Below are 14083 nucleotides of genomic sequence, written 5' to 3'. Positions count from 1 at the left end.
TTGATCTTGACCTTGACGCTGGTATAAGTCGTGAAATTTCTCTATTACTGTTATAACTTGAAAGTTTATATGTTATATAAATAAACACACGCACAGACACAAACACATATTAGTGTCGAGAAACATGCCAATTGCCATTTTTAAAAATATAATAAAATTAAATTAAAAATACTTTTATCTAGGATGGCGCTTTGGCATGTTTCTTGACTGATAGCCTCCGCTCATATATATATATATATATATATATATATATTATTATTATTATATATATATATATATATATGCATTTATATACATAGTATATATATGCATTTATTTATATATTTTTTCTCATTCTACATCTTTGGTTATGACATCAAGTCGACCGCATGCTTAATTTTTTGCTCTTAGGCTCGAATTTGGGAATTTCTCCACCATCCATTACGGGAAAGTATCGGTTGGGATTAGAATGATAACCAGTGGTAAGACTTAGAGTCGATAGGCTTTTATTAGACAATGGGTCTTCAAATTAAAGGCCAATTTTATGAAGATATAAACTTCATCCTCCGTAATGATTAGGAAAAAACATTTGTGACCAATAGAGAGGTTACAAATGATATGATTCAAACTGTTTCATTACAGTAAGTATTAATTCATTACGACCAACGGACAGAAGATATTTGATTGTCCTTGTTAATTGAACGCAAGACGATTCGTAATTCTTAATTTCATGGAGACAGAAGGTTAATGAAGTGATATTAATCACTTGCAAGGGAGAAATCAGTTTGGGAACAGTTAATTAATTAATATTCATTAACTCTACTATAAATCTGTGATAATGTCTTTATGGTAGTATTATGGACGAAGGTACACGTTGGTTTCAGAATGGCGGTGCAATGTTAACTTCAAGTACCAAATAAATTTGATTTAGTTTTCCTGATTTGCCCATCAATTCAAACACTTGAACAAACGTCTGTGTATGTATGTATGTATGTGTGTATGTATGTATGTATATATGTATGTATGTATGTATGTATATATATATATACATATATATGTATTATATGTATATAAATACATATATGTGTATATAAATACCCATAATATATATATATATATATATATATATATATATATATATATATATTACATATTATATGTATATAAATACTATATATGTGTATACATCTATAATATATATACATATATACATACATACATACATACATACATACATACATACACAGACGTTTGTTCGAGTGTGTGAACCGACAGACAAATCAGGAAAACTAAATCAATATTATTTGTACCTTGGAGACAACATTACACAGCCATTCTGAAACCAACAAGCACCCTTATCCATAATACTACCATAAAGACATCACACAATTTTTATAGTGGAGTTAATGAAAGTTATTTAAATGTTTCCAGACTGCTTTCTCCCTTGCAAGTGATTAATATCGCCTCATTAACCCTCTGTCCAAATGTGATTAAAAATTAAGAATCATCTTGCGTTCATTAAGTTGAGCAATCAAGTCTCTTCTTTTGTCTGTTGGTCGTAATGCTTGAATACTTACTGTAATGAAATAGCTTTGAATCATTCCATTTGTAACCTCTTTCCTACTCGTTACTGAGGATGAAGTTTGTCTCCTCATAAAATAGACCTTTAAGTCTCAAGTGCTGTAGGGGGATAGTGCTGCAGCGTCCCTTCGACCCCTAGCTGCAACTCCTTTCATTCCTTTTACTGTATCTCCATTCATATTCTCATCCTTCCGTCTTACTTTCCTTAACCCTCTCCTAATAATTGTTTCATAATGCAACCGCGAGGTTTTCCTCCTGTTACACCTTGAAAACCTTTTTTACTCTCAGTTTCATTTTCAGCCTTTAGCCAAAATTTTATGTTCCAGTTCAGTTCCTTTAAGCCTCAAGACCTGTTGTCTAATATAAGACTTTCGACTCTAAGTCTTACAATTGATTAACATTCTAATCCCAACGGGTACTTTCCCATCCTGGCTGGTACAGAAATCCCCAAATTCGAGCTTCAGTTCAAAAAACATTAAGCGCACGGTCGACGTGCCGTCATGATGTCATAAACAAAGATGTGGAATGAGAAAGACGCATTCCCGCATCCTGTATCACATCAACGTAAAAGGGAAAAGACCAGGAGTCGCGCTGTCAACAAGATATACGAAGCAGTTGTGAAATCAAACGAGATGTTGAATTCGGAGAGGGGTAAAGCCTTGAGCCGGAGATTTGCATACCTGAGTTTCATACCAGAATAGGTTGAAGGATTTAAGGCTGATTCTCACGGGATAAGGAGTTTACTGGAATGTTAAGCTTCAGTTGATTTGCTTAGGAGAAGGAGAGAGAGAGAGAGAGAGAGAGAGAGAGAGAGAGAGTTTTTTTGGTAAAACGAAAAGGAAAATGTGATGATGATAATTTTACTACTCGTGAGTGTATGAGTCTGAAACTTACCATCTTAACAGATAATTTATTACATTAATTTTTATGAATTATGTTTATGAATATTAATTATCTCTGCTGAAGAATTCATTCTTATATCCATGTCATTATAATTTCCATAAGCCATATCGAAAGTTATCAAACAAACACTGATGACTTTTCTACAAAGAATTTCAATAAAAGGTACCTTTCTTCACAGTATCTCCCAGTCTACAAAACGATCGCCAGTGCGCATGCGTGGAAGAGCAATTTCTCAAACCAATAAATAGATAAATAAAAAGAGTCGAGTGTTCGATTGTTTGTAAACTATGACGCAGACGGGACAGCCAAGGACATAAGCTCTTATGGCACAGCCAACGATTTCGGTTTCATTGGCAGTTGAGTTTTATGATACAGAGTGCGAACTGACCTATAGTCGTAGTGATAACGAGAACCAATACAGATTTCTGCAGGTTTGATAGAAAGGCTGGTCAGTCTATTACTCCTACAATAGTTATTCATCTGACAAAGCTTGAGGTAGTAAGGAATTAAATTAGATATTTAAAGGAAAAAATTATTCAGTAAATTTCCAAAATTTACCGTTTTGACAGGATATATAACTTTAAAAAATTATTCAGTGAATATTCATAATTTACTATTTTTGACAGAACAGGAAAGGAGTATACCTTTCTTTTTTTGTAGGATTTGGGACAGTAAACGTTTTCAAGAGAAAAATGAATAAGTCCTTCATCAGTTCCTTCACGCAATCGTGGTAAAATATGAACCAAGTAAAACAGTAAGATCAGAAGCAATGGAATAAACAATGCAATTATTATCTCAAAAGCGAGGAAGGAAAAGTATGGCACCTTTTTACAAAATTAGAACCTATAAACCCACCGAAATAAAAAAAAATGGAAATTTGAAGATACAAAAATTCTCAGAATTTCCTCTCGAGTGTTTTTTTCTCCAAGTGAGGAGAAAACAATGATAATATATTTTTCTTAAGCACCGAACCACACTCTCCTTTGGAGAGAAGATAATCTTGATTGTTTGTGGGTTTCCAAGAGACGAGATTGAATATCGCTGTAATGTGTGTGTGTATATATATACACATATATATGTATATATATATATCTGTGTGTATAATATATATGAATGATATTATAAGGCAAAACATCAGTACTAAAAGGCATTTAATTTGCAGCAACTACAAGAAATGAAAACTTAAAACACACTCTTCCCCATTACCCAAGCCATTAATTACCCCTTACCATAAACATAAGGCTGAAAAAATAAAATGGTAAAAAAAAAATAAAATAGTTAAAAACGGGAGGCTTGCTGGAGGCCTCTGCTGGGAGATAGTTTATCATCACGACGCGGGCTAACCGATACTTACGACCTTCGTGTATCAGAGAAACGGACTCTTTGGGAAATGGGTAAGGAAATGGTAGGGGCGTGTGAAACTATTTGTATATATATATATATATATATATATATATATATATATATATATATATATATATATATATATATATATATATATATATATATATATATATATATATATATATATATATATATATATATATATATATAATATGTATATATATTATGTATATATATATATATATATATATATATATATATATATATATATATATATATATATATATATATATATATATATATATATATATAGAGAGAGAGAGAGAGAGAGAGAGAATATTTTTTTCTACAGTATTGATTGATGCCATTTAAATAATGATTGATTTGAGGAGCCTGTACAGCGGTTACCTGTTGATAATTTCTTTACTCCAAAAGAAAGAGAACATGTGTACATATATATATATATATATATATATATATATATATATATATATATATATATATATACATATACAATATATATATATATATATATATATATATATATATGCATATATATACATATATGTATATGAATGAATTTTTACTTTACCTTAACACAAATGTTGTAAAGTTTCCAAGCCCATTCAAACGCTATGTACACGACAAAACCATTTCAATTGATAATCATCTTTCCTGATCACTGGTGATCACGGTTGGAGATAGTCTGTCGAAATATATGATTTTTGTGTAAATCGTGTTTTTATGGATCAAACTTCATACATATATATACACATATATATATATATATATATATATATATATATATATATATATATATATATATATATAGAAAGAGAGAGAGAGAGAGAGAGAGAGAGAGAGAGAGAGAGAGAGAGAGATTTATATATAGAAAGAGAGAGAGAGAGAGAGAGAGAGAGAGAGAGAGAGAGAGAGAGAGTTGACTGCAAGCAAGTAAGATGCGCAATGGAATCGAAAACAAAAGAGGGCGTGACACATGATTCCGTTTATTTATGGCCAACATTTAGAAGCCCGGCTTCATGAGTAAGAATAAAATGCAAAAATCACAGTAATAATCACCAGTTAACATAAGTCAGTAAAAATGAAGCGTATCAGTAGATTAGCATACAAACTAATAATAGAAACATGAGGGTAACAACAACCTATCTCCTCAAAGTTTGGATACTGAGTGACCATGAACAGTACTAATAGAATTAAGAAACATTTCAAGCTATAAGCAGAGGGGGCAGATGAAGGCTGATTGCTCGATAATAGAACATGCTGTTTGACACTTAAGCATTCGAAAATACGGAGAGAGGTTTCATTTGTGGCTTGCTCAGTGATTTCAAAGTCATCCTCAGAAATGAAAGGCATTCCCTAATGCTGGAAATTCCTTCCATTCAGCTCTGTATCATCTGCAAACATTAGAGGTTTCACACTACATTTGTGAACTGGAACGTACTCCTACTCTCTCTTTTGGAGCACAAAAAATTATGAACAGGTATTGAAACCTGCTGTATGGACTCCTCAGATCTATCATTATTTAAACGACATCAATCAATACTTTAGAACAAAATACTCTCTCTCTCTCTCTCTCTCTCTCTCTCTCTCTCTCTCTCTCTCTCTCTCTCTCTCTCTCCTCTCATATATGTATATATATATATGTATATATGTTTATGTGTATGTATGATGTATATATAATATACATATATGTATACATATAAGTTATGTATGGATGTATGTACTGTATATACAAAAGCAATCACCGCATATATAACACTGCCACAACCTCCACCAACAACATCAATAATAATAATAATAATAATACACACACAACACACAATAATATATGTACATAACACAAAACCTCGTTAACTGCAACACTCGTCTTCTCTCACACATTTTTCCTACCAAACGTTGCTGGTTTTCCTCTGGCGCGTGACCTCCAAGATCAATGGAAGGGGAGACTAAAAACTTAAGCATAAAAGAGAGGAGAGAGAGAGAGAGAGAGAGAGAGAGAGAGAGAGAGAGAGAGAGAGAGAGAGAGAGACACTCTCAGATGAGAATGAGAATGCAGGAAACAATATGGAACAGCTTTTAGATTGGCCTCGTCGCATGATCTTAATGCAGGGACTTGTGGTATTATGTACATATATTGTTATTATTATTATTATTATTAGCATATTATTATTATTATTATTATTATTAATGCAGGTGTCCTACCTCCACCACCGTATACCCTCTACTTCTTCTTTCCTTTCAAGATATGGATATATTCTACGTCCTTGTGGTATTCTGTGTCTTTTTGTGTTCCTTTTACATTACAGAATCCACAGTGTTTTCTTGATATTATTTATTCTATGCCGTTTATGGCATTCATGTGTTTCTTATCCATCGCTTGGTATGATACTTTTATAACCTCCATTAATAATGTAGCTTGTGAAATTTATTGCGCGTTGAAATAAAAAGAAAGTTAAACTTGAAAACTGGATTTAAATGCACAGGCGACCAAAAATGAAAAACTTTAATACGTCAGATAAAAAAACACTACAGCCTGAAAGCAGTCAGATAAAACACTATCAAAAAGCATAAAAATAAAATAATACTCAGAAAAAACACTATCAGCCTGAAAAGCATAAAAATAAAAATAATACGTCAGATAAAAAACACTATCAGCCTGAAAAGCATAAAAATAAAAATAATACGTCAGATAAAAAACACTATCAACCTGAAAAGTATAAAAATAAAAAAAATCTTTTTATATGAGTATCTCTAAGCAAGTTGAGAAAAAAAAACTGTGAAGGAGAGAGTGGCTTTTATATCTATTTTCTTCACACTGGCCATATATCCTAGGCTGCAGCACTCTCCTCGTCCACCTCAGGGTCTCTCTTGTCCTTTAGAATGAGAAGGACTCACTCCTTCAGGAAATTACTCTCAGAGACGCCCTGAACTGAGAGGTATAAGGACGGCCTGTTCTTTACTTAGACTTGCGCGCATGCGCAACAGGAACTGTCTTTTTTTTATTTGTATCATATTTCTGACATTTGTACTTCTCGGTTGATACCTGACACTGGATAGTTTTCAGGCCTAGTTTTCATCTCTGTCGTCTGCGACAGATATTTAGGGTTAGCTGTTTCAATAAAGCTTGTTTTTTACGTTCAAGTTGTTTCTATAAGGTAGAATAGCTAACTCTGCAATCACACCTCTTTTTATCCCGTCAGTAAAGCTCTGGACAAAGGAGTCAGTATCTTCTCTTTATTTATGGATGATTTGTGAACTGTCGGACAAACAAGTAAACAGCAGTGAGTAAACACAGCATTTCCATCCACTTATGCTGGCAAAAGTAGTGACCTTTTTCCTCTGACCTTTCACCCAGACGAAATTGAAAGTTTTATGCATGAAAAAATTCAAGTGAGTACGATTTTACAACACAAATTTTAATTTCTTTGGATCTGAATTTTATATATTGCCTTGAAAAGAAATATCTTGGATATAATATCTGGTGTACTTTTTTAACTTTTTAATTTGTTTTATTTTGCACAAAAGGTACGCGTAAGCCGATGTTCCGGTACAAATGGAAAAACATAAATCAAACAACTCATAACCTTTAGTTTGGGCCTCCTGTCAAACCAAGAAAGTAAGAACAAGTAAGAACAAGATAAGTGTTCTTTTAAAAGTGAAATTCCTGAAGCTCTGGATACCCACAAATTTTCTAGTCCCTGTAGCATCGAAAGTGAAGGTATTAACTATGTTTAATGTTAAGTTACAAGATATTCACCAAAACAAGATATATCACTAAGAAAAAGCCACCCGTTATCTGAGTTAGTGTCGTAATCAAATTCTATCTTTTTTTACAAAACAAAATTAATGACTGACTCACTATCTTACTAGAACAGACCAGTTTTTTTTTTACGAAATAGGCTGACCTACTATCTCGCTTAAGAGCCTATCAAAATTTGTTTTTTAGGCAAAAAAAAAAAAGGCTAACCCACTATCTTAGTCAATAGCCATTTCAGACTCAATTTTTTTTCGTAGCCCGTTTCCTAATCCGCCTACAGACGTTCATTGAAATAAATCAGTAACATATTTTGAGATGCCTTGTGGACACACCCACACAATAAAGAGGCAAACGAGCTGACACACGTAACCAAATAATACGTCTAACTTTGTTAATGGAAGTAATGACATCAATAGCTTAATGGGAGGAGGTTTGTCAGTTGTAAAGTATGAAACCTCGTCCGTTAAAAAAAAAGAAACACTAAAACTCGTTATCAACAATTCTATGATAGTCCTAAAAGATTTGAGTTTTCAGGAAAGTATTGGAATTTTTTACAGTTGTTTCAAAATATATTTTTGTAATAAATTAAGCTACATATTGTCAATTTATTTTGTTAAAGAAACATATAAGCTACACTTACAAACCTACGTATTGCTTTTCATTCTAACGATGGCAATACTGTATTGTAAGCATAGCTATTCTTTTAACAAAATAAATTGACAATATGTAGCTTAATTTATTAGAAAAATATATTTTGAGACAACTGTAAAAAATTCCAATACTTTCCTGAAAAAACGTAAAAAAACTATATATTTCTGAAAAAAACTAAAATCATAAATAGATATTTTTTCAGTTTATTTAACTGATTAATTCTCCTCTATTCACTGGCCCCATTTGCACCCACATTTATTTCATTCATCCTTTCCTTAGATATTCCCGAATATTTGGAACAATTCCGAAACAGGAGATAAACCTCCTCCGTGCTTTTCCGGGTTAATTAGGTCATATCAACAAAAGCTTCCTAATAAAGAGATCATTAATGATTAAGGTGAGATTGTAATGAGGCCGTATCATTACTCAAGGATTTAATGAGTGTGATTACTTATTGACTTTCGACGCTGGGCGCAGATAGTATCGAAATGTCACCTTTATGGCCATGTGAGATAATAATAATAATAATAATAATAATAATAATAATAATAATCTTATAAGTGATAACTGCATCAGCTGCATTGTGTTTAATTGGTTTTCTCTGTTTATCTAATAATAATAATAATAATAATAATAATAATAATAATAATAATAATAATAATAACACTCTTAAAAGTAATAGCTACATCAGCTGAATTCTATTTATGTATTTTTCCTGTTATTCTGATAATAATAATAATAATAATAATAGTAATACTACTGTTACTGAAATGCTTGTGTGTTATGTTATTATTATTATTATTATTATTATTATTATGTGTATTAATTATTATTATTATTATTATTATTTCGGGTAGAAGGCCCTCTTGTAAGCACTTAGTGTTGAAAGTAATAGCTGCACCAGCTGTATTCAGTTTTTGCAATAATTCATTTTTCAAGATTACTGCACTCTGCCAGTAACTCTCCGATGTTCGTCATTATTCGGAGAGAAAAAGAGTTGCAAAAAAGGGGAAGTTGTGTTTAAGAAGAATATACTAAAATAGAGTAACTACGGTAGTAACTGAAATTTGGCGTTCAATATCCGTAGACTGTTCCTTCATGCGAAATCGTCCAAGTCAGGGGCTTTCAACCTGGGGTACGGAGTACGCCTAGGGTCTGTCAATGGGTATAAGCTCCCCACGGGTCGTTAGGGTTAGGAGCTTGGCCGCCCACTGACTTGTACTGTTTATTGAACTTGTGAATAACTCCAGTGCTTGTGATTTATTGGAGAGAGAGTCTTTAGTCAGGTCCTGGGGTAAAATATCCAAGTCATATCCACATGTCACAGAGGAGACAATTCGTTCTCTGTTACTTTTCCCATCAACGTATATGTGTGAAACTGGGGTTTCCAGCTTACTTGTCATAAAATCAAAACTAGGGTCTCGAATGAATGTGGAAACCGACCTTCGATGTGCTTGAGCAAAAACTGCTCCTCGGTTGACTAGGCTACTTGATGAAAAACAGTTTCAGCCATCTCATTAACTCCGTTTGCAGTTGATTTAATAATAATGTATTTTGCTTTTGCAGCTAAGTACCGTAATCTTGAAAATTTACTGGATAGCCACAGGTAAATAATTATAAAAAATTGTCTTAATTTTTTTTGGAATTCTTTGTTTGCAATATTATTGGTTATGTCAGGAGAGTTATGTACTTACTTCCCTTCAGTACAGTACTTGCAAATATACACAATGGAATGATTTTCTGAGCTTGTTTTGTTTTCCACTGTATACAAAGTGAAGGGGGTACAGTACTGACATTAAAAATACCAGAAAGGGTACGTAGGGAGAAAAAGGTCTAAGTCTGGATCCAGAAGAATGAAAACTCTACGGATATTAAACGCCACATTTGTTACTGAAAGATTTAAAGTTCTCACTGTAACTGTTATAATGTATTTCTTGTAAAGAAGACTGCAATTTTCTGCAACCTTTTTTCCTCAACGATTGATAAACATCGGCGAGTTACTGAAAAAACAATTATTAGAAAGAATAGAGGAAACCCTACATAAACTGAATGCAGCTGATGTAGCTATCACTTTCAACACTACGGGCTTAAAAGAGGGTCTACTATGTACATGTAATATATCAATAATAATAATAATAATAATAATAATAATAATAATAATAATCTTTTCAGTGACAGTATCAGTAGTAATATCATTGTATATATTGTTATTATTATTATTATTATTATTATTACTTATTATTATTCAAAACACGAGAGAATTCAGAATTAACTTAGTCAGTATATGAACTGAAAATTTACCCGAAAACTGACTAAAGATTTTGCCCTTTAGGTTTATGATAAGATCAAAAGATAGCCAGTGCTGATTCTGGTAAATTAAGATACAAGAAAATTAGCGAAAAAGCCAATTTTTTGTTAAACTTTACCAAAACACATTGATTAAACAATGTTTGTTGTTTAATATATTTAGCAGCTCCTAAGATCTAGTTTTCACTGCTCAAGTTTGGGAAACTACGTTTGATATTTGAAATCTTCATTTCCAAATATATCTATTTTTTTATTTTGCTGTTGCTAAAACTTAGTTTTCAGCTGCAAATAGTATGAAGGTAAATGTGCTTCATACTACTTAAGTTTGGGAAACCACGTTTGAAATTTGAAATCTTCATTGCCAAATATGTCTATTTTTCCTTTTTTTATAGTTACAAAAAGTTAGTTCTCAACTGCATAGTATTAAGATAAATATGATTCACACAGCTCAAGTTTGGGAAACCATGTTTGAAATCTGAAATCTTCATTGTCAAATATATCTATTCTTTTCTTTTTTGCAGTTACCTGGTTTTCATTGCACATACGATCAAGGTTGTCAAATATATCTATTTCTTTCCTTTTTTGCAGTTGACAAAGCCTAGTTTTCACTTCACCTACGATGAAAGTTGTCAAATATATCTGTATTTTTTTTTTTTTTGTAGTTACCAAAGCCTAGTTTTCACTAGTTTTCACCGCACTTAGTATCATATCAATATGAATTGAGCAAATAAATTCCATTTACAAAAGAATCAATGTCATCAACTCACCTGAACCGTCTCCTCGTGCCTCAGGTAACGACTCCTCACTGGTATATATCTGGAAAAAAGAGAAAAAATAGAAATATTTGATTAAAAGAACCGTCAGCTGTGGAGTAAAGAATATTGCAGTGAAGACGTGAGAGAAAATGGTGTCAAGGTAGAGAGACACCTGTTGGACCTCTAAAATATACGAATTTAAAGACAAGGGAGGAAAAAATGGCTTTCCAAGTATTTTGGCTTTGAGATCATTTTCTCTTACTTAATTATGGTGGTTATGAATGAAGATATTTCTGTTGATAATACATTATTATTTGAAAGAGGAGATGTGTTAATAATCCTGTTTCTACTAACGTTATAGTCGAGATCAATTGCTACTACTTCACTATTATTGCGATCAACAATGGTAACAATTGGGACACATCCAGAATTTTTTATGCAATTCTGGCCAGTCTTCAAAACATGCAATATTCAAATGTACACAAGCATAGACAGATTAATTTTGTTTCACATTTACACTTCGGTACTAGTAACAGTAATTAAGCAACTGGGCAACTGTAAATCATCTTATCTTTACGCAGTAGATCTTATGTATATTAAAAAAAATTCTAAAACAATCCATTCATTAGGTTTTGCAGAACCGGAGAAAATAATGACTTCGGTTTTAAAATGCATTCCTGTCAAGGGTGCCGCAGTGATATCAGTGGCGCTGTGCAACTTTCCTTTCCTTGATTTGCTCTTATTGTGATTAAACTTTTGACGGCTTACCCTCGAAATAAACGGAATTTCCCTAAGTCAAATCTCGGAGAAATTTAAGAATAATATTATGGTCAAGAACAAAATAACATAAAAAAAAGACTGTGCAGTTTTGAAGATACAATGAGGAATGACATAATTACACGATAAGACAAAGGAAAATTAGAAACTTTTCCCACAGAAAGAAATGGAGGGCTGTTTCGACACCACAGGCCTATCCATGAAAGTATGTGTGTCAAGTCTACACCCAGTTCCCAAAATTATGTATTAAAATTTCTCCTCACAATTCATATTCATGAAACGTATGTCGCGGGCAACTTGTGCCGGGCATGTTACTCCTTTTACCTTTTTTATTTATTGTTTTTATTTTTTATTTGACTTTTTTGTCATTGTTTTCATAGAAATTAATGCCTGAAGAACCATCATCATTGTTAATTGCTTGACAAGTTGTGTTCAGTAATGGTATACATTTTAATCATATTGATATATTTGTAAATTGAGTAAGACGGTTTATTTCTGTTTATAACGCTTTTACGTTTATATATATATATATATATATATATATATATATATATATATATATATATATATATATATATATATATATGTATGTATTATATATATATGTATTATATATATATATATATATATATATATATATATATATATATGTATGTATGTATGTATGTATGCAAGTATGTATGCATACAGTACACATATACATATATTAGTATATATATATATATATATATATATATATATATATATATATGTATGTATGTGTGTGTGTGTGTGTGTGTGTGTGTGTGTGCCTGTACATGCATAAATACATATATACGTAACATATATATTTTTAGTTAGCTAAGCGTTTCCTCTAACGGGAAATTAGTTTGCAATACATGATACCATTAAGCAGTTAACCTGCACTTTTACAAAGTTGATGAATTTGAGATTAATTTCATTTTTTTCATTACTGTTCATGTAATTTCCCGTCACTGACAGTTCCCTTGGGGGATAAGCAATCAATCAATAACGCGGAAATAAGTAAAAAATGATCCACTGAACGAGACAAAAAAAAATGATTCAGGTCAGATATTGTTTTAAGCACATGAATATTATTATGTTTTAAACGTAACTTCGAAAATTAGATGTTACAATAAGCAGAGATTCAACCTTTTTTGCAGTTATTTGGCACATTCTGACACGTGAATTGTTTGAACTTAGAACTTATAATAATTCTGGAGTGGTTTTTTAAGTTGTGTAGTCAGTATTCCATGACAGTGAATTATAATGAAACCAAGGGTTTGTTAATTAGCCGATCTCGTAAAATGCTTCCATTCCGTGGCTGTCACTGCTCCAGTGCCGTTGTAATTTTGAGTATGAGAACAAATCAGTAGTGGCTGCTTAATTCTGAGTATCCTATATAGAAAAAAAACAGTAGGTTTTCGAAAGCTGTCATTGTATATTTACAGATTTATATTTATATTTACATCTGCGTGGATACTTTCACCATTTTAGTGACTCGTATGATTATGAGATTTTTAATCAAATGTCATTTTCGGTTTACGAAAGATTTCACTGTATATTTACAAGTTTATATTTACTTTTTTGTCTGCGTGGATAATTTCACTATTTTAGTGACTCGTGTGATCATGGGATTTTTAATCAAATGTCACTATCGCTCTGCATGGTGTCATTACTTCCGGATATCAAACGTTATAATTGTCTTTTCTGCAAATTGGTGTAGCAATTATCCTGGCCTTTCCTTGGACGAAAAATTGAAAATTATTTACAATACATTCAAAGCGTCAACTTGGGAAAAATGTCTCATTAACACTCAGTCGACATCCGGGTGTCTAATATGTCATTATCTTCATTCGGATACATATTCCAAGTTTTCGCGAATATTTTCATTTTCTCCTATCTCTCCTTCCATTCCTTTCATTCATTATTCATCATTCTGCGCCATTATCCTCATTCTGATGAAAATTCCAAGTTGACTTGAATATTTTCATAATCACCCTCTATT

General features: G+C 32.0%; 1 protein-coding gene across 4 annotated transcripts in view; it reads right to left on the bottom strand.

Moving 5' to 3' along the window:
• LOC136835224 (uncharacterized) overlaps nt 1-14083 on the bottom strand; it is a 106192-nt gene that overhangs the window by 78132 nt on the left and 13977 nt on the right. For all 4 annotated transcript variants that reach the window (XM_067098477.1, XM_067098476.1, XM_067098479.1 and 1 more), the window contains exon 2: nt 11311-11359. In XM_067098477.1, coding sequence (XP_066954578.1) covers nt 11311-11359 — 49 coding nt within the window. The remainder of the gene's footprint in view (nt 1-11310; nt 11360-14083) is intronic.

The sequence above is a fragment of the Macrobrachium rosenbergii genome, chromosome 55 (assembly GCF_040412425.1).
Source record: "Macrobrachium rosenbergii isolate ZJJX-2024 chromosome 55, ASM4041242v1, whole genome shotgun sequence".
NCBI classification, from domain to species: domain Eukaryota; kingdom Metazoa; phylum Arthropoda; class Malacostraca; order Decapoda; family Palaemonidae; genus Macrobrachium; species Macrobrachium rosenbergii.
The sequence above is the reverse complement of the archived record's forward strand: the minus strand, read 5'-3'. Positions and strand labels throughout refer to the sequence as shown.